Source organism: Podarcis muralis, chromosome 4 (assembly GCF_964188315.1).
Source record: "Podarcis muralis chromosome 4, rPodMur119.hap1.1, whole genome shotgun sequence".
NCBI classification, from domain to species: domain Eukaryota; kingdom Metazoa; phylum Chordata; class Lepidosauria; order Squamata; family Lacertidae; genus Podarcis; species Podarcis muralis.
In genome coordinates this window covers 76,133,775-76,155,938 of record NC_135658.1, presented here as the reverse complement: position 1 = coordinate 76,155,938, position 22,164 = coordinate 76,133,775, and the positions used below count along the sequence as shown (strand labels likewise).

The 22,164-nt window shown below is 42.7% G+C and overlaps 1 protein-coding gene across 1 annotated transcript; it reads right to left on the bottom strand.

The window, feature by feature from the left end:
• Positions 1–2,329: 2,329 nt before the first annotated feature.
• Positions 2,330–22,164, bottom strand: IL18RAP (interleukin 18 receptor accessory protein). Its single transcript, XM_077927614.1, is given in 12 exon segments — positions 2,330–3,145; positions 3,148–3,536; positions 4,571–4,741; positions 9,431–9,571; positions 9,935–10,092; positions 11,815–11,929; positions 14,126–14,194; positions 14,925–15,102; positions 16,478–16,649; positions 17,174–17,444; positions 18,361–18,512; positions 21,743–22,164. Coding segments are annotated over 11 exon segments (1,860 nt in total). The 5' UTR covers positions 18,425–18,512; positions 21,743–22,164; the 3' UTR covers positions 2,330–3,013.

Below are 22,164 nucleotides of genomic sequence, written 5' to 3'. Positions count from 1 at the left end.
GAGCTGAGGTTTAACCATGCAGTGACACAGTGGAAACAAAGATCACGTGCACTGGCGGAGGAAGGGGGTGCAGTGGGTGCGCGGCGCCCCAGGTGTCATCCCTGAGGGGGGTGACATCGCTGCCCAGCCCCCCTGGGATGCTGGCTTTGCCCCCGCAGGCGGCTAGCCCTACCCCCGCAGGTAGTACGACTCATCAACACGTTGGCGACTAATATACACACACTAATAATTACCAAAATAATTATACATTCTTTATCAATCTTCTGCGAAAAATACAAAACCTTGTGCAAAGTCACAGAAACTTGCGAACTACCCAGTCTTTTAATGTCTGATTTCAATAGACTGCTTAACTCAGTCTTTTGTTTTCTTTATCTTTTTAGGTAAGTTCATGAAGATACCAACAAAAGGTAAGTTCGGTGTTGTTCACAATACCGAGAGATGCTAGTGGAGTTGTAGATGGATGCTAATGAAGTTGTAGACAACAGGGTGCTGGCATGTTGCACCTGTTTCGCCCTGGCAGTCCAAGTCATCAAGAGACCACTGTTCACCCCTGATGGGGCCCTTTTACTGGGGCTTGCAGGTAGCACACTCCCAAAGTACAGTGGTACCTCGGGTTAAGTACCTAATTCATTCTGGAGGTCCGTTCTTAACCTGAAACTGTTCTCAACCTGAAGCACCACTTTAGCTAATGGGGCCTCCTGCTGCCGCCGCGCTGCCAGAGCACAATTTCTGTTCTCATATTGAAGCAAAGTTCTTAACCCGAGATACTATTTCTGGGTTAGTGGAGTCTGTAACCGGAAGCGTATGTAACCTGAAGCGTATGTAACCCGAGGTACCACTGTAGTTCTCCGGGCTTCTTCAGTGGTCTAATCTCAAAGCCTTGATATGTATATTGATATTCACTAATAATAATTCAAACCAAATCTTATTAGAAAGAACTTAATGCCCTTCTAGATATTCAATCAAATAAAAAATACATATCCATTATACGTGAATTAGCCCCACCCCTGGGTGCACAGCATGTGTGCCACTCTGGGTGCCAGAGCAGTTAGAAATAACTCTAAAGATCTAGTGTCATGGTTAACATGTGGAACTGGGACCTGGGAGATTGATGTTCAAGTCCTGACTCAACTATGAATCCCACTAGCTGCCTTTAGACCAGTCACTATATCTCTCTGATTGACCTACTTCACAAGGTTTTTTTTTAAAAAAAATAAAAATAAAACTGCAGGTGAGGGATAGCTGTGTTGTGCTTCCTGGAAGAAAGGTGGGATAATAATGAAATAAATCTGGACACAATTGACATATTTGAATTCAGAGTGCGTATATTTGAATGTGCAGAGTGAATTCCTCTCATGTGCATTCATCAGTTCAATGGTAGTTTCGGAAAAGGACTAAGCAAAGTTTCTGTTACATGGTGTACCCCAGTTAGTGCCAGATTTCCACAATATACATACAACACCATGTGTTCAACGCTTCTCTATGTGACCATGCACACCAGGGTCAATGAAATTTCCTGCAAGAAAGCAATATTCACAACATGGGAGAATTTACCTTATGGGAAAACACCCTGTAAATTTACATGGTCAACTTAATTTCAGGAAACCTTACAGCACATCCCATTTTCCAACTGCTCCTATTGCATTTCCTTGCTTATAATCATGTCTTTTCTATACTTCAGGACTGTTCATAAAATGTGCCACCACTTATCGAGAGAAGAGAAGGGGAAGCAAAAATTGTGAGAGACAGCATTGGTTAAAACAAAGATGTGTAACTTGCAGGACTAGGTATCGGACTTCCCAAACCCCATCCATACTTCTGTTTCATTTGTGACTTCTAGGCTTGGGGTGGAGAGGTTTTTTGGCTGGAAAAACTTGCTGCTTCCTGCTGAATCGGAGCAAAGCCAATTGGGTTTTTTTTGCAGTAAACAGAGGGTTTTCCTGGGGAAAGATGTGGGAGAAAAGAAAGACCTATTGGATGAACGCCTAGCAGTCACAGACCAAGTGGAAGAAATTGTGGGACAAAGGAAAGTGTAGATGAGTCCTAGGGAAAGGAGGGCATCTTAAAAGGTCTTTACTCAAAATTCTAGTCCTTTCCATGATAACCAAATGCCAAGAATGCCAGGGCAAATGTGGTGTCAGATTTGCCAACAAAGTAAAGGTGTCCATAATAAGGGGTTAAAGTAAAGGGACCCCTGACCGTTAGGTCCAGTCGTGGACAACTCTGGGGTTGCGGCGCTCCTCTCGCTTTATTGGCATACAGCTTCCGGGTCATGTGGCCAGCATGACTAAGCTGCTTCTGGCAAACCAGAGCAGCACACAGGAACGCTGTTTACCTTCCCGCCGGAGCGGTACCTATTTATCTACTTGCACTTTGACGTGCTTTCGAACTGCTAGGTTGGCAGGAGCAGGGACCGAGTAACAGGAGCTCACCCCGTTGCGGGGATTCGAACCACCAACCTTCTGATCAGCAAGTCCTAGGCTCTGTGGTTTAACCCACAGCGCCACCCGTGTCCCATATAATAAGAGGTTACACTGATCATATTTTGCCTCTGTCTAAGCATGCATATAACTGGAATGTTAGATTATACAAACTGCTCTCTTGAAACTGCTGAAGTCACATTTCTGCCATTGAGACTTACCAATGAATACACTTATTAGGGAGTAAGTTGAACACAGCCTGTAACTTGGGAACCACAATCTCATTCCAGTTATCAGAGATGGTACAAAAACACTTATTTGTCCAAAGTTTATTCCAGCAGGTGGGCATTACCCCCTGGTGCATGTAATAATTATCAATAAATAGTCATGTTGTGAAAGCATGGCACAGCTCAACTGCACTCAGCACCTTTTACTATTACAAAATACTGACTTCTGTAAGGATATTTCCATTTTACTATGTGAAAGATAACCACACTTTAACATATGATGTTTGACCATTGGCCCACAAAGTCTGTTTAAACCACCAATGGCTCTCTCTGGTTCCAGGTCAAGGTTTCTCTCAGCTCCACAGCTCAACATCCTTTTAAGGCTAGGGAAGGTTCTGTATTTGATACATGTTCTCTCCAGCTACAGCCACTCCCCTGACAAGTCTTCAGTTTAGGGAAGTTCTTTCCCAAATCTTCCTCCATTTTTTGGTCCAGTTTGTCCTCTCTGCAGTGGAGTTTTTCTTATCCGTGCCCAATAACCGAAGGTGGGGAAACCAACACCACTTGTCTTCAGTTCGGTTGGGATGTTTCGCTGGCATGAGACGCAGCAGTTTTCTCCAGAATTGCTTATTCACAGTGGGAGAGGTAGATGTTTTCCAGGTAACCCTGGGCAAAACCCTGAGAGCTATCTTCACATTGTGAGGTAATGACTGTGGCTCCTGGAAAGACTTGAACTGAATTAGGATGAGTTTTATTGCCTTGTCTTCCAGGACAGTGTTGACGGCTGTTTCAAGCTCAAAGAGGGCTGGGCCATTGATATAGCTTGGACTTAACACCACAATCGCCCGTCTGCTCTTCTTGACAGCGTTTACAATGTCATCTGTGTATGCTGGGAAAAGAAAATATATATATATTATTACCAACTTATCATACAAAACATGCTGCCTTCCTGCAGATATTCTTATACCCTGGCACAGAGTGGTGAATGCAAGGATGGTGAAAAACATCTGTGGTAAAGAACGGCAGAAACTGGAATGTGCTTATATGGCTCCTGGCTTGAATGTGCTTTAAACCTGATGGACAAGGGAATGTTGAAAAGTCCTGTTCCTCATTCCAGTCCTACTTCCGACTGACATTCTAGCCACACAATACTACACTCCAATCCATCACAAAGGCTGTTTCTAAGGGCTGTGTAAGGGGCAGAGTAAGAGTTTCTGTTCCAAAACCACCATGAACCAGCTGTAGTCTTTGAGCCTTGAGAAAGAGATAAAGGAACACCCCTTCCAAGCTGAAAACCTGCAATTCATCTCCCAAACGCAAGTCATTCTGTTTTCTTAAAGCATGAAATAAAATGTTTCACAGCTTTTTAGGAAGAGGGAGGAATTGTGCTTGCAAACCCTTTGCTCCATCCCATATGAACTAAGAATAAGCATGTCTGTGAGTTAGAAGTATTAGTTATCTTATTTCGTAAAAAATATATACCTCCTTATTGTTGTTGTGTGTGTGTGTTTTAAAAACCTCAAAGCTAATTACAAAAAAATTAAAAAATGTAAATCTCACTGAGTTTAATGAAGCTCACTTCCAGGTAAATAAAAGTAGAGGATTGTAACTTAAGGCACAAATTCGGTGGCTGCTTCCTTGTCCTATTTTCTCATTGAAAATCACCCTCCCCCAAGCACTGGCGGATTTTAGGGCAGTGCAAGCGGTTCTGCCACACTGGGCGCCAAGCCTAGGGGGCGGTGCAGGGCGCCACAGCTACGACGTAGCGAAGCGAGCAGAACAGAAAGCGAGAGGTGAAGGAATGCCAATTTTGCTGTGTATGCAAATCTACACATGGACATTAGGGGCAGACAAAGTTTCCTAACACAAATACATGTGTTTGAAGAGTTGGTTTTATTATTATGCAATTATGTGAGATGTTACCTCCTCCTGGAAGGATGTCCCGTTCAGTAAGACATAGCTTATATTCATATTTGTTTTCTAAAACTTGAGGGAGAATCTCCAAGGCAAACGTTTCCTCATCGAGTAGCGTGTGATCTGCTTCAGGGAAATCTGGTTTTGCACAGGACACAAATGCATCAAATTCTTTGCCATCTAAAAAAATTTAAAGGACAAAGTTAAATGAAGCAGTGAACAAGCAAGCATCCTTTAAAGAAAGGTGAGAGGTGATAAAAGATGGGAGGCAACAACATTTTTCTGAAACAGTGGGGCATGGCTATGGAAGACGAGTCTGCTGAATCCCCCTTATTTTTCCTCTTAAAGGAGACCAGCTGTAGAGATGGTAAAAAGTACTACTGAAAGCACAATGGAAAATACGAAAAAGTAAAAGGCAAATTAAAATCGCCCCCTCGTTTCTTAGCAGTAAGCAGACACATCTCACTTTCAAATCTCACTTTCAGCCATAACCTCTCTGAGTCAAACCACCATCTCTGGTATTCTAGGTGAACTGTACCCTAGATGCAAATACGCCTTGCCCAAACAGCTTGTTATTCCATATTGAACAGAGCAGGGACTCCGCTACATTCGTCAAGACAAAGCGCTTCATTTGCGTTATAACACTGTGACACCAGATGGCATCGTGGAGTGCCATCTTTAGCCAACGGGATTTCCCTGTATGAAGTTTACAACACGTTTAACTGAATCAATTTTCTTGATGTGTCTAGACATTTTTCATTAGCAGTACAGGACTCCAAAGTGTAACAGTGAAGCTGATGTTATTAAACAGGATAAAGAACAGAGTAAAGCACCCGCTACCCCTGCTAGGCATAGTGTGAAGAGTCACACCGAGGGTTAAAAAAAATCACCCACTCCTCTCTTCATATGTATGCAATGAGACATGGCTGTCCGTCTGCCGCACAAAAGTACAAACATCGCCACTGCTGTTCTCAAAATTATGCGCTCACCCCTCATCTGGCTTGTGAAAGACCCCTGGACAAAGTGCATCTTTTGGCTCGCGCAAGAGTGCAGGGCCAAAAGACAGGACATTTCGGGATCCAATCAGAAGCCAGGTTGGCTTCTGTGATTCCGGGATGTCCCAGTAAAATCAGGGGTACAGCATCTTCATCTTTCAGAAATGAATCCTTAAAAACACCAAATGATAGTTGGTTCTTAATTTGGCCAGCAGAGGCCACTACAAGACAAGAGAGTATTAACTGTGGTTTTTCTTACACTACGAAGGTACCTTTGCTGGGGCTAAGAAACTGAGGTAAGTTTCACCTGTTAACAAATTTCTTACATGAAAGTCATTCCCTTGTAGACAACTGAGTAAACCCCCTGTGCAGACGTGTGTGTGTGCACATATGGTGCACACATTCTGGGAAACTGTGGTCAACCACAATATTTCAGAACATGTACATACCACACATGTAGTATCTTCATAGGTCATGACCTATTATATGGAATCTATGCTGTGCCCAAAACGGAAACAATTTCTATTTTAATAATGTGCCTTGCAACCTTAAGTAGAACATTTTGTTTCCTGAAACCCCTTTGAACCCACCCCTTTTGTACATAATCTGGGCCATTAGCAAGTGACCTTTCTAGTCTTCCAGAGAGTGTTTTAGATACTTTAAAGTATCTTCAATATCTTTCATAAATATAAGCTGCCTGTGCAAGAATTTTGGAGAAGTACTGTAAGTGAGCGAGGTAGGTAGTCATATGGTCCAACCCCCAATTAGGAATGGGTGAGAAAAATCAATTCAGTTCAGGTAGATGAACCTATCAAGTTTGCACTTATCCAAAACAACATGAGGACTAAAACACAGCCTCCCTCTGAAATTCACACTTATTTGAATTTAGCGATGCAGTTCTCCAACCAGAAAATACATATATTATGAGAAAGTATGCATTAAAATTAATACATCAGTGAAAATAGTATAGGTTGGGAGAAATTGCTAGCAGCAATGCATACATTAGTCAAAACTGCATACAAAAATGTGTTTATTAGGAGAAATTGCAACCAAAATGCTAAATAATTTCCATGAGGATTGAAAAAAAAATCGACAAATTGATGTCAAGATGTGGGGAACTGGATTTAAGATTGGGAAAGTGAGAAACAGAGAACTTAAACTGACAGATCCTTCTATCCATATTCCCTGTGCGGTATCTACAATGCAAGATGAAACTACAGCGTTCCTGACCACCCAGCTTTTGCTTAAATACCTACAGCAAAGGACAGCTCATCACTTTCCAATGCAATTGGAAGTTTCTCCTAACATTTAACCACAATCGGCTTCTTTTCAGCACCCACCCCTTTGTTCTGGTCCCACCTTTGGAGCAATGACAACAAATTTGTTCCATCTTCTGCAGGATAGCCTTCTCCACACACAGTATCTGAAGATGGTTACATCTCCTCTTAATCCTAGCTTCTCTGGACTAAACATAGCCATGAAGGCAGAGTAAAATACAGTGGGACCTCAGAAGTCCGTTCAACTTCCAAAATTTTCAGAAATCAAGGCACGGCCTGTGATTGGCTGCAGGAAGTTCTTGCAGCCAATCAGAAGCCGCGGAAGCCGTGTCGGACATTCAGGTTCCAAAAGAATGTTCGAAAACCAGAACACTCACTTCCGGTTTTTGATCGTTTGGGAGCCAAAACGTTAGATTCCCAAGGCATTTGAAAACCAAGGTACAACTGTATTTAAAATAAAACAGATTCCCAGCTGTTCTTTCTTCTTCAGAATTTCAGGGGTTTTTGTTTTACAAATCTTCTAGCTTCTTGACCTCATTTTATTTCATGAGGTTTATTTATTTTTTTCACCTGCCTTGTCCTTGAGCTTAATTGTCTCTTCACTCAGCTTTCTTTATGCTAGGCTAAACAGGCATTTCTATACTAACAAGATCTTGCTCATCATTCTGGTATGTCTCCACCCACATCATACAAAATTACGAGTCTGCCTTGAGCAGTATTCCTTGAGAGGTCATGCTGCCAGATTCATACTGAAACACAACTTTTTCCAAGGACTTTCCCCTTATTTCCTCCCTGCCACTTCCAAATGATGAGTCATGAGGTGACAGCAAAGGTATTATTATCAAGAGTCCCCAATTGAGTAACCTTAACATGCAGTATTTTTCAAATCCCCCCGGAGCATGCACTTCATAATTTATAATTGCCCAAACCTTCAACTGTGCACATAATGTCATTTATAATTATATATTCAGGAAATGTCATAAATAATGCAGAGTGATTTCTAAGAAAATAAGCACAAAATCAGAAGCCAAAAGCTAAATCCATGGTAAAATCCCACTAATTGTGTCCCTCCCACTCAACACTCTGCTGTACACATCCTCTCAAACCTTGCATTAGTGCACAGCTAATCAAACTTATCTAGTAATTTTGCATGACCTCTCAGGGTCCTTACAATTAGGCAGAGTGAGGTCATTACCTCAGGCAGTTGATTTAGGGCATCATAGAAGAGCAGCAAATTAATAGTATTTAATTTATTGTTATTTTTACTGACATGGAGGGGGGGGAGAGAGAAAGGCATTTGTGGATTTTTTTACCTCACCTGCCAGAATAAGTGACCTGGCCTTGGGTGCTGTGTACAAAAATGTAGCTTTTCTCAATCTGTAATTGTTCACCCCCAACATTCTGCTTTCAGTCTATTGATTCTAGATCCTGCTGTCCACAAAGTCTTAGCTTTATCCAGCTGAGTTCACCTTTTACCCAATGCTTTAAATGCCTCATCCCTCCCCAAATCTGCATTCATTTATTTATTTTTAAAACTCACAACATATGAGGTTTTATGTTAAAGGTAAGAAGGTAAAGGACCCCTGGACGGTTGAGTCCAGTCAAAGGCGTCTGTGGGGTCGCGGCATTCATCTGGCTTTCAGCCTGAGGTAGCAGGTGTTGTTCCACAGACAGCTTTCCAGGTCATGTGGCCAGCAGACTAAACCGCTTCTGGCACAACGCAACACCGTGATGGACACCAGAGTGCATGGAAACGCTGTTTACCTTCCGGCCACAGTGGTACCTATTTATCTACTTGCACTCACTGGCATGCTTTCAAACTGCTAGGTTGGCAGGAGCTGGGACAGAGCAACGGCAGGTCACTACCATTGCAGGGATTAAAACCGCTGACCTTCTGATCGGTAAGCCCAAGACGCTCAGTGGTTTAGACCACAGCGCCACCAGTGTGCACCTTGTTTCCCAAAGCCGAGTATCACTGTTGGTTGCTTAGAGTGAGAAAAGTGAGGAAGCAGGGAGCTCAGAGCAGTGCAGACCGCAGCAGAGCTCATCCAGCAGTCCTGTCACTACAGTGGTACCTCGGGTTAAGTACTTAATTCGTTCTGGAGGTCTGTTCTTAACCTGAAACTGTTCTTAACCTGAAGCACCACTTTAGCTAATGGGGCCTCCTGTTGCCGCCGCGCCGCCAGAGCACAATTTCTGTTCTCATCCTGAAGCAAAGTTCTTAACCTGAGGTACTATTTCTGGGCTAGCGGAGTCTGTAACCAGAAGCATCTGTAACCTGAAGCATCTGTAACCTGAGGTACCACTGTATTCCCATAACACTTCCATCTCCCTGCTGCCTCAACCCTCTACCTTTTGGCTCTGGGAAGCCAGGTGAGCAGCACACCACAAAGTGCTACTGGCGATCTTGTCCTAGTCACTAACCTCTCCATCTTACCTACCTCACAGGGTTGCTGTGAGGAAATAAGGGAACCTCGTACGCCACCGTGCATTTTCTGGAGCAAACACAGGATACATGTGTCATAAATAAACAGAGAACAGACCGTTCACTGAAAAGATAATTGCCAAGGTAAGAAAAGTAGAACACAAGCTCTTACCGCCGGCAGTTTCACCTTTGGCCACATAATTCCGATATAACAGCACTATTTCAATCCGGTGCCGGTAAACCACCAGACTTCCCAAAAAGATTAGAAATACAGTTGTCATGGAACAGCACAAAGTGAGTAAGAAGTGAAGAGCTAAAAGGAAACAAAAATAAGAGAAGTGTTTGTTTATTTTTGGTGGGGTTTGGTTTGTTCTCTTCTTAAATTTTGTTTGTAAGAAGGAGATGTTGGAGTAGGGCATGCGAAGACGGAGCTGCCAAATGTCTTTCCCAGGTAAAAAAAAAATTAAAATGATACTATCGTTTTCAGGTTTAGAATCGCAGAGCTTCTACTCTTGTTCCCCCTCCCTGCTGTCACGATTTAAATAACCTCTCTGGCGATTGGAAAATGGAAAGGCAATTTTAATCAAGGAGCTGACCAGCGATGTTATCCCAAATGTAACTTGTAAAATAAATACAAATAAAAGAGCAATGCATGCTAGGTGGTTTGCCAGTTTACCTCTTTCTGTTCTCTTCTTAAATCTGAGCACCCCCGTGGTGTTCCCAATGGAGTTTTGAGCCAGGCAGACGAATTGGCTGCTTAAATCCTCTGCAGTTAAATTGGTCAGGTTGAAAGCAAAATCAAAGCAGCTGCCTTCTAGTTCCTTTGGACTGACCCTAAATAGAATAATGCTTTCGTCAGCCACTTGTAGCATTCATTCTCACACAGTTACAGTAGTCCCTGGTGCCACCAATGCCATATTTGTGCAGGTGATGGCTCTGGTTTCTATAAAGGCGATGATGACCCAAATTGCAAAAATCAGGGCAGTTGCATACTTACCAGCCTCATGGAAACACAGGATTACATCATCTCCCCTGGAGTCTGGCTGACAAACCCATGTAGGAGCCACAGCCCATGGACACACTCTTTAGAAAATATTCATTTGTTGCTTCCGTTTATTTACTTTTCCTGTCTACAGTCCACCCAACAATAAGATAATCACAGCAACAATAGTGCCATCAAATACAAAAACGCAAGATAAAAAATAAAATCTAAAACCAGCAATGGAAAGTAGGCCAGGACAGCAAATCTAAAAAGTACTTTGAAACATTGAAAATTATTCAGATTTTTTTTTAAAGGTCTTCATTTGGTACAAAAAAGAACCATAACATCAGCTCCAGGAAAGCCTCTCTGGAGAGAGTGTTCCATAACCAGGGTGCCAACACTTCAGTAGCCACTCTATGGCTCTCATTTGGTGAGGACACCCAGAGAAGGATAGATGGTGTTCCCCTTCAAGGAGTGGAACAGTCTCCTACGGGAAGTTGTGGGCTTTCATTCCTTGGAGGTTTTTAAGCAGAGGTTAGGTGGCCATCTGTCATGGATGCTGAAATATACTCAGAGTCCTGTAGTGATTTCATGCTCTATATTGCAGCTTGTAAAACAGTGATTTAATTGCCCCCCCAAAAAAACTTCAGGCTTTTATATACATTATTTACACAATGAGTCCCGTCTGATTGGCTGATTCTGCTTCCCTCCTGGAGCCTGATTGGTCTTTTCCTGCAGGCCAACCAGTTGTTGCATTCTACGATCCTACCAGCCTAATAGGCTGATTAACTTCCTCCTGGAGCCTGATTGGTCTTCTCCTGCAAGCCAATCAGTTGCTGCATTCTAGGATCCTACTTGCCTATTGTTCCAGGATCCACGCTTAGTACATAACAGATGTGTTAACTGAGATTCCTGCACTGCAGAGGGTTGGACTGGATGACCCTTCGGGTCCCAATTCTACAATTCTATGATTCTGTGATACTTTAAGGAATCATGGCTTACCCCCAAAGAATCCTGGGAACTGTAGAACTGTAGTTTGTTAAGGGCACTGGGAATTGTTAGGAGACAATCCTCTCACACAGCTACCATTCCTAGAGTGCTTTAACAACAACCCCTCTTTCCAGGGAATTCATATCCTTAAACATTCTGCTGCCTTAAACATTACTGCTGATCTCCAGCCAAAGGTTGGACTGGATTATGTTTCCCATTCAGTTTACTGTATCCTCTTCCCTGTATCCTTTTCCCAAAAAGAGGACTTAAAGATTCACAGTTATGGAACTGCTACCAAGACCAAGGTTGGAGTCACATGGACAGAGAGAAATCCCATCTGTGTTCGGCAGGAGAGGAAAACATGGAAGAGCCTTCACTAATCCTCTTCCAGTTACATTAGTATTTTGATCATGTGCTACAACAGATTTCCCCAACCTATCGTTCTCTATCGTTGGCCATGCTGGCATAGGCTGAAGGGAACCGTAGTATGAAACTAAACAAAATTACTGTTTTGGCTCTCCTGTTCTTTTGCTAGCTGCTTACATTCTACAAATACATGTGTTCAAGTTGGAGACTGTTCATACCATTTTTGCTTTAGCAGTTGCATCCTTTCACCGCTTTCTCTGTACCACTGCATCAAAGAGGAAGCATTTAGTTCAAAACCAAACTGTGCTCGGCATTTGAGCTCAAGCGGTTGCCCTGAGGAAAAACCACACGTAAAAATCAGTATGTATGCACATTTTTTAGATCTGAAGTGGAAACATGGGGATGTGGGCTACTGGTTTGTGTTGTTGTTGTTGTTGTTGAATGTGTATTTTGTGTTTTCTCTTGTGTTTTCATGTTGTGAACTGCCCTGAGATCTACGGATGAAGGGCGATATTGTTGGCTGTTGTAAGCTGTCTGTCCAGTGAGACAATGGAGTACGCCTCTGGGGGTGAAGTCAAACCACTGTGCTGGCAGCACCAAAATGACCTAGACAGTGTGTATGGCAGTCCTGGGCTGCTCAAATGACAAGATCCCCCTCTCTGCCTTCCAAAGGAAAGCAGAGCGATATGCTTGGCACCAGCCTGGCTGCAGGAGTTGCTGGAAGGAGGCGTACAAGACACCATCCAACCGTCTTAGGGACTCCACTCTGGATTTGTGTAGGGTTTATACCTTAGCCTTTTCTCCTCCCAAATATATTCTGCAAGGCAGCGGGGTTTAGGATCAGAGTTTTCCTTCTTCTAGATGGGCTGCCTTCCCAGTTTGACAAGCCCCTTTTGCCCCTCTATAGTGCATGCAGAAACCACCTTTTTGACCATTGAGCCCACTATTGGTTTCATCCACACAATCCACCAGAGCCCATCTTTGCATGCAGAAGTCCCCTAACTAACTGGAAGGTGCCACTTATTGGGAGGGAGAGGGGAGAGGCTGGAGAAACATTGCCATGGAGACAATCTGCTGCTCCCACTGGTGTGCCAATGCGCCTGTTACTGCATCCCGCCCCCCAGTAAGTAGGAACATGTCTGCTGAGAAGCTAGCATTGCAGCTCTGCCTCACCAGGAGAGCCGCTTCAACTTCATCATTTTTCACCTTTGGGAAATGGAGCCCAGAGGCTTTATCTCACTCCTTACCCACCCATACAAAGCACCAGCTTTTTGAGGCAACTGCCATACCCAGCAAGTGTCCCAGAAAAACTGGAGCATTCTGTTTTTCCTCATGAGAGGACAGCAACCATTTTGGGCGGAACGGCTAAGGGAGCTGGGCATGTTTAGCCTGGAGAAGAGGAGGTTAAGGGGTGATATGATAGCCATGTTCAAATATATAAAAGGATGTCACATAGAGGAGGGAGAAAGGTTGTTTTCTGCTGCTCCAGAGAAGCGGACACAGAGCAATGGATCCAAACTACAAGAAAGAAGATTCCACCTAAACATTAGGAAGAACTTCCTGACAGTAAGAGCTGTTCGACAGTGGAATTTGCTGCCAAGGAGTGTGGTGGAGTCTCCTTCTTTGGAGGTCTTTAAGCAGAGGCTTGACAACCATATGTCAGGAGTGCTCTGATGGTGTTTCCTGCTTGGCAGGGGGTTGGACTCGATGGCCCTTGTGGTCTCTTCCAACTCTATGATTCTATGATTCTATGATTCTATGATTCTATGATTCTATGATCTCACGTGGTTCCATGCCACAATTCCCCCCCTCCCCCAAAAAAGTGTGTTTTGGGGTATTGTGCCTGGGAAAAGGTGCTTTTTCAGGGGGGATCCTGGCATGAAATTGCACACAATCACGGCACCCAAAATGGCTGCCGTCCTTGTGTGAGGAAAAAAGGGGAAGATGGCATCATGGATTTTGCCTTCAATGTGAAGGAGGGATGGATGCCTCACTTTGTCCAATAGCTATGCCAGGCCTGAGCTAACCAAATGCTTAGGAGGAGCCCATAAGCAGGACATGAGCTCAATAGTGGTCATATACAGTGGTACCTCAGGTTAAGTACTTAATTCATTCCAGAGGTCCGTTCTTAACCTGAAACTGTTCTGAAACTGTTCTTAACCTGAAGCACCACTTTAGCTAATGGGGCCTCCTGCTGCCACTGTACCGTCGGAGCACAATTTCTGTCCTCATCCTGAAGCAAAGTTCTTAACCCGAGGTACTATTTCTAGCGGAGTCTGTAACTTGAAGCATATGTAACCCGAGGTACCACTGTATAATAATATTTGATATAATAATCATCAGGACTTTTTTCCCTCCGGAACTCACCAGAACTCAGTTCCGGCACCTCTCAGGTGGGCGCCATTCTAAGACAACAAGAGAGGTGTTCATTGTGAGTTCCAGCACCTCTTTTTCTAGAAAAATAGCACTGATAATAGCACTGGATTATTGCCAACATTACAAAACAAATTAAGAACATAGTCAGCTTACCAAGTTCTACTTCAAGGATTCTCACGCCACGGGGATCCAGAACCTCTGGGCGATTGATAGTGTCTTGTGCTATGACATGAAAAAAGGGGCCTATTAGGGAATTTCCAATGAACCTTTTGCATGTAGAATTAATAACCAGATTAAACATGTTGTGAGAAAATCAATGACTAAATCGCAGACAATACTTTTTTGTTGGTGGAGAAAGAGAAGGGCATCAAATAGCCATAAATGGATATACTGTGCAATTAGGCATGTCATGTTATTTCCATGGAGACTGAAAGAAGCTTTCTATGGCTCCTGGAAGCAACTTAAAATCACATACATAGGTCACAGGGTGATTCAAAAGCATACACATTGTATTTTTAAAACTCTATATATCCTAAGTTACACAAACAGCAAAGGCAGCTGTGTCAGCTTTTAAGGGGTGGGGATCTTAAACCTTTGTTAGGACTTGCAAACTATTTTGTGCCCTTTTAGTTGGCCAAATTAAAGGTATTGTGTTAATAAGGATTTAGGGGTTTTTTTGTGATGCAGTATATCGTAGAATAGATACAAAGCACATTGTTACTTCCGAGTAAAGTTATTTAATGTACCGGTAATCTGGTATTTACAGTAGTCTGATATGACATGTTCAGTCAACCTACACAAATAGCATTTATAGTTATTAACTTTTTTCTTTAAAGATATAAATGGAAGGGACTAAATGGGAATCGTAGGAGACAATGTAATATAATACAAGTGCCAGAATATAAAGCATTACATCAGAACCATTTATTAAGCTGGATGTAAAGTGACTTACCAATGATAGTTACGTTTACTATTGTTCTCATGGTCCACTGGGTATTGTTGTCAGTCAGTGTATAATCACATACATAAGTACCATTATCTGCGTCATAGACATGATATAATACTATACTATCATCCTCAAATCTCAGAGATGGTCTTTTGTCCTTTTGAAGTCTTACTTTTAATCCATTCTAAGGGGCGAGAGAAGCAAACAAACATTACAATGCTCTGTAAAACAGGAATTGGCAGCTGACATAGGCTGAATCTATTGAGCTGATCTTTACTCATCCTTCCCCCAAATTACCAACCCCTTCCCTTTATCTTCCACAACTTTAAAAATGGCTAGGAGAATCAATGTGAGGGAAAGAGGCACCCCTCTTCCTCTTGTTGGTATAGCTCCAGTCCCTTTCTCCCCCATCTCATGGGGGGGGGGGGCTCAGGAAAATGAAAGAGGCACAGCTAAATGAGTTTGAGGGTGTGGAGCAGGAGTGCAGAACCTGCAGCCCTCCAGATGTTCCTGGACTGCAACTCACATCAGCTCTGGACCACTGGCTGTGTCTGATGGAAGCTGGAATTCAACAACGCCTGGAAAGCTAGATGTTCCCCATCCAGGATGCAGGTAGATTTTTCTTTTCCTGTTCCAGTGCTGCTCCCTCCCTTCGCAAACCCATCACCCTCCCTCTCCCACCATTTCTGAACCAGTCTAAACATCTGTCACGGGGGTGATGTTGCAAGAGTAACTTTACATTTCCTCCCCATGTCCAGTAATCTTCAACTTTGGATCTCCAGAAGCTGTGGAATTTAAGCTCCCATTATCCCTAGCAGCCTAGCCAATTGTCAAGGATGATGGGACCTGTAGTCCAAGCATGACTGAGGGTACATGGTTGAACAACACAGCTCTAGTCCTATCGTAAGGGCTACCATGCATTTTGCAAGTGTAAACAACCCAGATGCAAAGGAAACTTGTTGGAAAGCCATTAAGTCTACCCACCATTTCTCTGCTCCAAATCCCTTCCCATGTTCTCTTCCCTGCCACAGGGTTTTAAATAGAGCATTTTGAGGGGTTGTGCATGGATTTGAAGGTAACATAGAATGGGAACCATGAGGACATGGTAGCCACCTCAAATATTGACTTGAAATACCCATACAGATCTATAGTTCCAAATTTTATTTGTAACCTGTGACTCAAAGGTCTTTTAAAAGCACATTAACTTTGAAGCAAGATCTATAATGCAAACAATTACAAAATGGAAATAAAGAGGCTTTTTAAAATATTTACGAAAATGACTGGTGAATTTTGATATCCACGCTTCACCAAACACCCTTGGGCATGTCTTTCCAAGTTTATTGTAACTGTGCCCTCAACATGCCATCATTTACCAAGATACCAATCCAGGCAACGGAGTGATTCATTCATCAAATAACTGTATGTGGAAATAGTTTCAACCCATTACACTACCAGAGAGCAAGTTTCCCTCACCCACACTCACCCCAAGTATATTTGTTGCATGTAAGTGTGACTCAGATTGATAAAACAAAGTGCTCTAAAGATAGTGGCACCCGTACCTTGTACCAGTTCACCTCTGACGGCTGAAAATCACTGTAACAGCTTTTTCCTGGACAAGGAATAACTCCTTTTCTGAGAACAAGTAGGTTCAAGTTACTCACGCTACTATCTGAACAATTGGCCATCTTCCTTGTTTGAACATCTATGAAAATATTGGCACACTTTCTTTTCCTGTGTGACACGAAAAGAAAACACATGTAAAATCATACAGAGAAAGCTAGATTGTGAAAGGTGATATATACTGGACTAGATATATTGATATATCAGTTTATTGATATATATTGGACTAGATATATTTGATCAGGCTTCCCCAGTCTGATGCCTTCCATATGGTTTGGACTTCAACTCCCATTAGCCATAGTCAGCATAGCCATGCTGGCTGGGACTGTTGGGAGCGCTAGTTATTTATTTACATACCACTAAACCTCTGCAAAGTTTATCAAAAATATACATTAAAATGGCTGATAACATCAAACGTTAAAAAACAAGTTAGCCTAGCAATTTTCAAAATAAAATCAGCAGTTTAAAAACATACATAAAAAAAAGTACATGTTAGAATATATAATAAATTTACATGTCTGGGTAGGCTTGCTCAAACAAAATATGATGAAGAAAATAAGCTCTGCGTAGAATTCTCGAAATACTAGTGCACACATCCACAAAAGGTCTGACTCAGATGTGTCATGGCAACTGACCTGTTCTTGCAGACATATGTTCCAGAATGCTGAACTGTTATTGGATTAAACCATAGGGCATTTCCCTGTAGTCTGGGGTTGATGGTTTCTTTTCTGAGAAGCACTGGGTCTCCCCCGTCTCTTGATCGCCAGATCCACTGAAGCTGGCTTTCATGAAGACGAGAAAAGTTAAAAATTGAGGCAGGGTTCTCTGGTAGTACGTCACACGACACAACAAATGCCTGGCCACTGATGGCCCGGTACTTCACATCAGGTTTTTTGCGAAGACATTCTGAAAAGATAAAGAGATCTGTGCAATCATGTAAAAGTTCCATTCTTGGGTTACTTCCAGACAACCTATTCAAGAAACATTTGACTGTGGGGAGATTAAATGATGTTGCAGCAAGTATTTGCCTTCATTTTCCCATCACTTATCACAAAAAAGAGAAAATATTCTGGGTTTGTTTCATAACAGCTCCTAATCAGCTTTAACTGTGCAGCCTAAATTGGGCAAGAAGTGATTGAATCCCACCATAAAATAGAGGGGGGGAGGCGTCTGTAAGCTCCCTGAGATTTTTATACTTCTCACCCCTTTAGAAAACTTTGCAGAATTTTATCTGAATATTCTCCACTGGTACCTAGGCAATGTGAAGGATGCAAAATTGTAGAGGCAACCAACAGACTTCCTGCTCCTGCAGAAAGGGACTTTAGGGGGGGGGCAGGATATGGAAGCTGTGCTACTGGCATTGCTAATTGTGAAATTCTATAGTTTAGTCAATGTCAAAGAAAATACATTGAGCTGTCATTTACTTGTAGGCCTCCCCACGCAGAAATCGGGCGCAATATCAAAAACCTGCCACTATGAAGATGACAGTTTTCAAACTTTTCAATGCAGGCATAAAACATGCAGTGGCCTGTGAGCATTGCAGGGGGTTGTACTAGGCCAGGCTTCCTCAAACTCGTCCCTCCAGCTGTGTTGGGACTACAGCTCCCATCATCCCTATCTAGTAGGACCAGTGGTCAGGGATGATGGGAATTGTAGTCTCAAAACATCTGGAGGGCCGAGTTTGAGGAAGCCTGGACTAGACAACCCTTGGGGACCCTCCGAGCTCTATGATTCTATGAAAATGCGGGCTGAGAGGACTGTTACCACCTTTGAAAATGAGCATTTAAAGCATGTTAAGGAAGAGTATAACACGATGTCTTACCTCGAAAACCTCTGACTTCTGCTCTTTCCATTAATGTCAGAAAAAGATAACTGAGTATTAGCATTGCTTTCTGCCACTGCCTTTCTTCGTTTGGCAATGAACCTTCATGGCAGAGATGGCCTGATTTATTTCCCTGGGGTTATTTTCTATAGCTGTAAAAACATAACAAAACAAAACAATAAGTGGCCAAGTCTCTTTGAAACTAACTCGTTCCAGACAGCTGCTAGGTGGAAAGATAGTCCAGGCAAACAGGAGTATTTTATAGCCAATGGGAAAGGGCTTTGTGGTGGGAAAGCCAGGAGGTAGGAACCCTGTGGTCTATCAGATATTGGGTTTCAACTCCCATCAGATCTTTCTAGTGATGATGGAGTTGCAGAGCAGGAACATTTGGAGGGCCATAGGTTCTGCACCTCTTCTGTAAAGAAAGTATTATACCTGCTACAGCTTCGTTCTGTAACCTCCCCATCATATCAAGTTGGACCTGCTCAGCTAAGCAGAATCTCTAGCTCTTAGCACATGATTCCTCCTTCCCAGGAGCTGCTTTCCCTTTTGCAAAACCCCTAGAGAATTTTGTTTTAGAAAGGGAAGGGAAGGAGCCACACCTCCCAGCAATTCACCAATTCTGCCCACCTTGAAAAATATCCAGAATGTCCCAAAGTATGCCAAAGAATTTGAAAAATATCTTCATGTATGCAACAACGGCAGCGAGAGTCTTAATAGCACAAGGATGGAAGAACGAGGAAATCCCGAGTAAAGAATGATGGCAAGAGAAATTGATGGACTATGCAGAACTGGCAAAACAGACACATAAATTACAGGACAAGGATAACTGTGACTTCAAAGATGAATGGGAACCTTTTACAGAGTATCTAAAGATCCAACAAAGTGAATTGGACTCCTTGGCAGGCTTTGAATAAACACTCACAGACTTTTTAACGATAATCACCAGTTAGACAAATTAAGGATTTATACAATTTTGTAACATGCAGATAGTAGCATTTATAGAGAAACCAGAGATAGGAACTGAGTGAAGTCAGGGTGGTGTGGGGAGGGTGGGTTGTTTTATGGGAGGGGGGAATTAAGGGTGATATGTTTTAAGATAATATGCTCTGTCTAAATTCCTAATTTAAAAAAAATTCTTTAAAAACTACAACCAGAATGTCCCAAAGTAGGGCTTCTGTTTTGGCTCAGGCCCAGCAATCACTGAACACACACACACGCATACACACCCCGTAGCTGCACATTACAGGAGAAGGTGGCTGTTCAGCAGTCTGCCTTTCAAGGAAGCATCCGCCATCACCCAGAAGCTTCCAAGGAATCTCAGGGTTCTCCAGAGTAAATTTGAAGAACATTGTTGTAGAACCACCTATAGAGATTAAGTGCCAGAGCTCAAGAACAGAGCAGCTGTTCTGCAGGTCCCAACAAAACAGCTGGCAAGGAAGTGTATTGCCACACACCTGACCTCCCCTTGGCTGCATCACACTGTGCTTTCTGGCAGAGATGGGAGGAAGGGTGTGGTGGCTGGAAGCTCAGTGCAAGGCAGGAGCAGCAGTGGCTCTCGCTTCACCCCTTTCCCTCCTGATAAGCACAGTATTGCAGCCGATAGGAGGCTAGGTGCATGTTCCCAAGTTTGATCCCTGGCATCTCCAGTTAGGACTGTGAAAAGCTTTTTGTCGGAAACCCCAGAGACAGGTTTATGTAAAAGTAGGGGCTTATGCAAAGCGTTCAGTCCAGGCAATTGTATTTGCATTTATTTAAAAAACAAATAAAATTTGTTTTTTAAAAAAAAAAAAATAAGAATACTGAGCTAGGTGAACCAATGTTTCCATAACAAGTACAAGTTTGGTGTGGTTATTAAGAGCACCGTCTATAAACCTGGAAGTTCCGGGTTCCGAGTTTGGTTTAGCCATTGGATTGTCTGGGTTCTGCTATCAATTGGCGTTCACCATCTATAATATGGGGAAAACCACAGATACTGTGTTGCCTTTGGGATTGCTGAGAAAGACAATGTTTATTACTTTGGCGGGATGCTACAAAATACTAAGGTAAATAATTGCTCTTCCTACATCGCAAGGAAATGTTTCATTGGCGAACCCAGTGGCATCTTTATCTGTCATTTAAGATTATATAACTAAATCTAATAAATAGACTGAATAGCTTATTTACTTGTTTTTATCCTGTATTTTATTCTGTGAACCTCCCTGAGAACTTATGTTGAAGGGCGGTATATAAATCTAATAAATAAAATGAAATAATAAGTAATTGTCTTCTAAAATAAGATGGTATTATAGCTTTCATTCAAAATTCTAAAAAAGGTATTGCAGAAATCTTAGGCTGCAACCCTATGTACACTTCCTGCCCCCTTGCAGGCAAGTAAGTCCCTCTGAACTTCAGACAGACATGCATCAAATCGCTCTATTGGAGTATTATGGTGAAATGAACATATGTGACTGGCGTATTGGAATACAAATCCAGTACCTACATTGGCTCCCAGTACATTTCCGAGCACAGTTCAAAGTGTTGGTGCTGACCTTTAAAGCCCTAAACGGCCTCGGTCCAGAATATCTGAAGGAGCGTCTCCTCCCCCATCGTTCTGCCCGGACGCTGAGGTCCAGCTCCGAGGGCCTTCTGGCAGTTCCCTCACTGCGAGAGGCCAAGTTACAGGGAACCAGGCAGAGGGCCTTCTCGGTAGTGGCGCCCGCCCTGTGGAACGCCCTCCCATCAGATGTCAAAGCGATAAACATCTACCTGACATTCAGAAGACATCTGAAGGCAGCCCTGTTCAGGGAAGTTTTTAATATGTGACATTTTAGTGTATCTTTCATCTTTGTTGGAAGCCGCCCAAAGTGGCTGGGGAAACCCAGCCAGATGGGCAGGGTACAAATAATAAATTATTATTAGTAGTAGTAGTAGTATTTCAGTTTCAGAATATTTATTGCAAGACAGCGTTAGAGTAGAATGTTAAAAGGGGGAGGTAAATTTGATTATAATTTAAATTCTCCACTAAACAACTCAGGGTGGGGACTGTTCAGATAGCATTCACATCACCCATTTACAGAGAGCCTTACTTTTACTTCACATTTTGTAATAAATGATGCCAGCATATAAATCAGCTATTATAAAGAGGCTTTTAGCACTATGTGATATTCCCTCTCCAAAACCCTATAGATTTCTTTCCATTCACTTACAGAAAGCGGGGGATCACGATCACCCCTGAAATATAATTATCAGTGGCAAAACAAGAAAGAGAAATAGACATTCAGAAAATAAACCTCTTCAGCTTAAGTAAATAGAAAGGTTGGCTGAAAAGTAGTCAGAGAACAATAGTATTAAATGTTTTGCATTCTGAAAAGAGACTGTTAATCTGAGAAGGCTACCTTACCTCTGCATCTACGCAGCTGTGTTAAGAGCTGTGGTTAGCTCTCAAATGGATATAGCGTGTTTCCTTTCAATCAGAATTTCCTTTGCCTCGTCATCTCTTCTTTCTTTCGTTTTTTCATCAAGTACACATTTCCAGCAACTTTTCTTGTAAAAAGGGCAGGGGAAAACAGCGTAACAAACATGGTTACAACACCCTGCTACTATGTGAAAAGTGTTCAAGTTTGCAACAACATTGCTTCCCCTTACACTTCCTAAATTTGCAATCAGTAATGAAGGGTATAGACCAATAGAGGCTTCCTTTCCCGTGTTTTCTCTCTCCTGCCCCACTTTCCCCTCCCTTCAGTTTATCCTCCCAAGTCACCAACTGGTATCTAGTTCTGGCCCTCTGAAGTGACACACAATGTGAGTTGGGCATTTCTGACA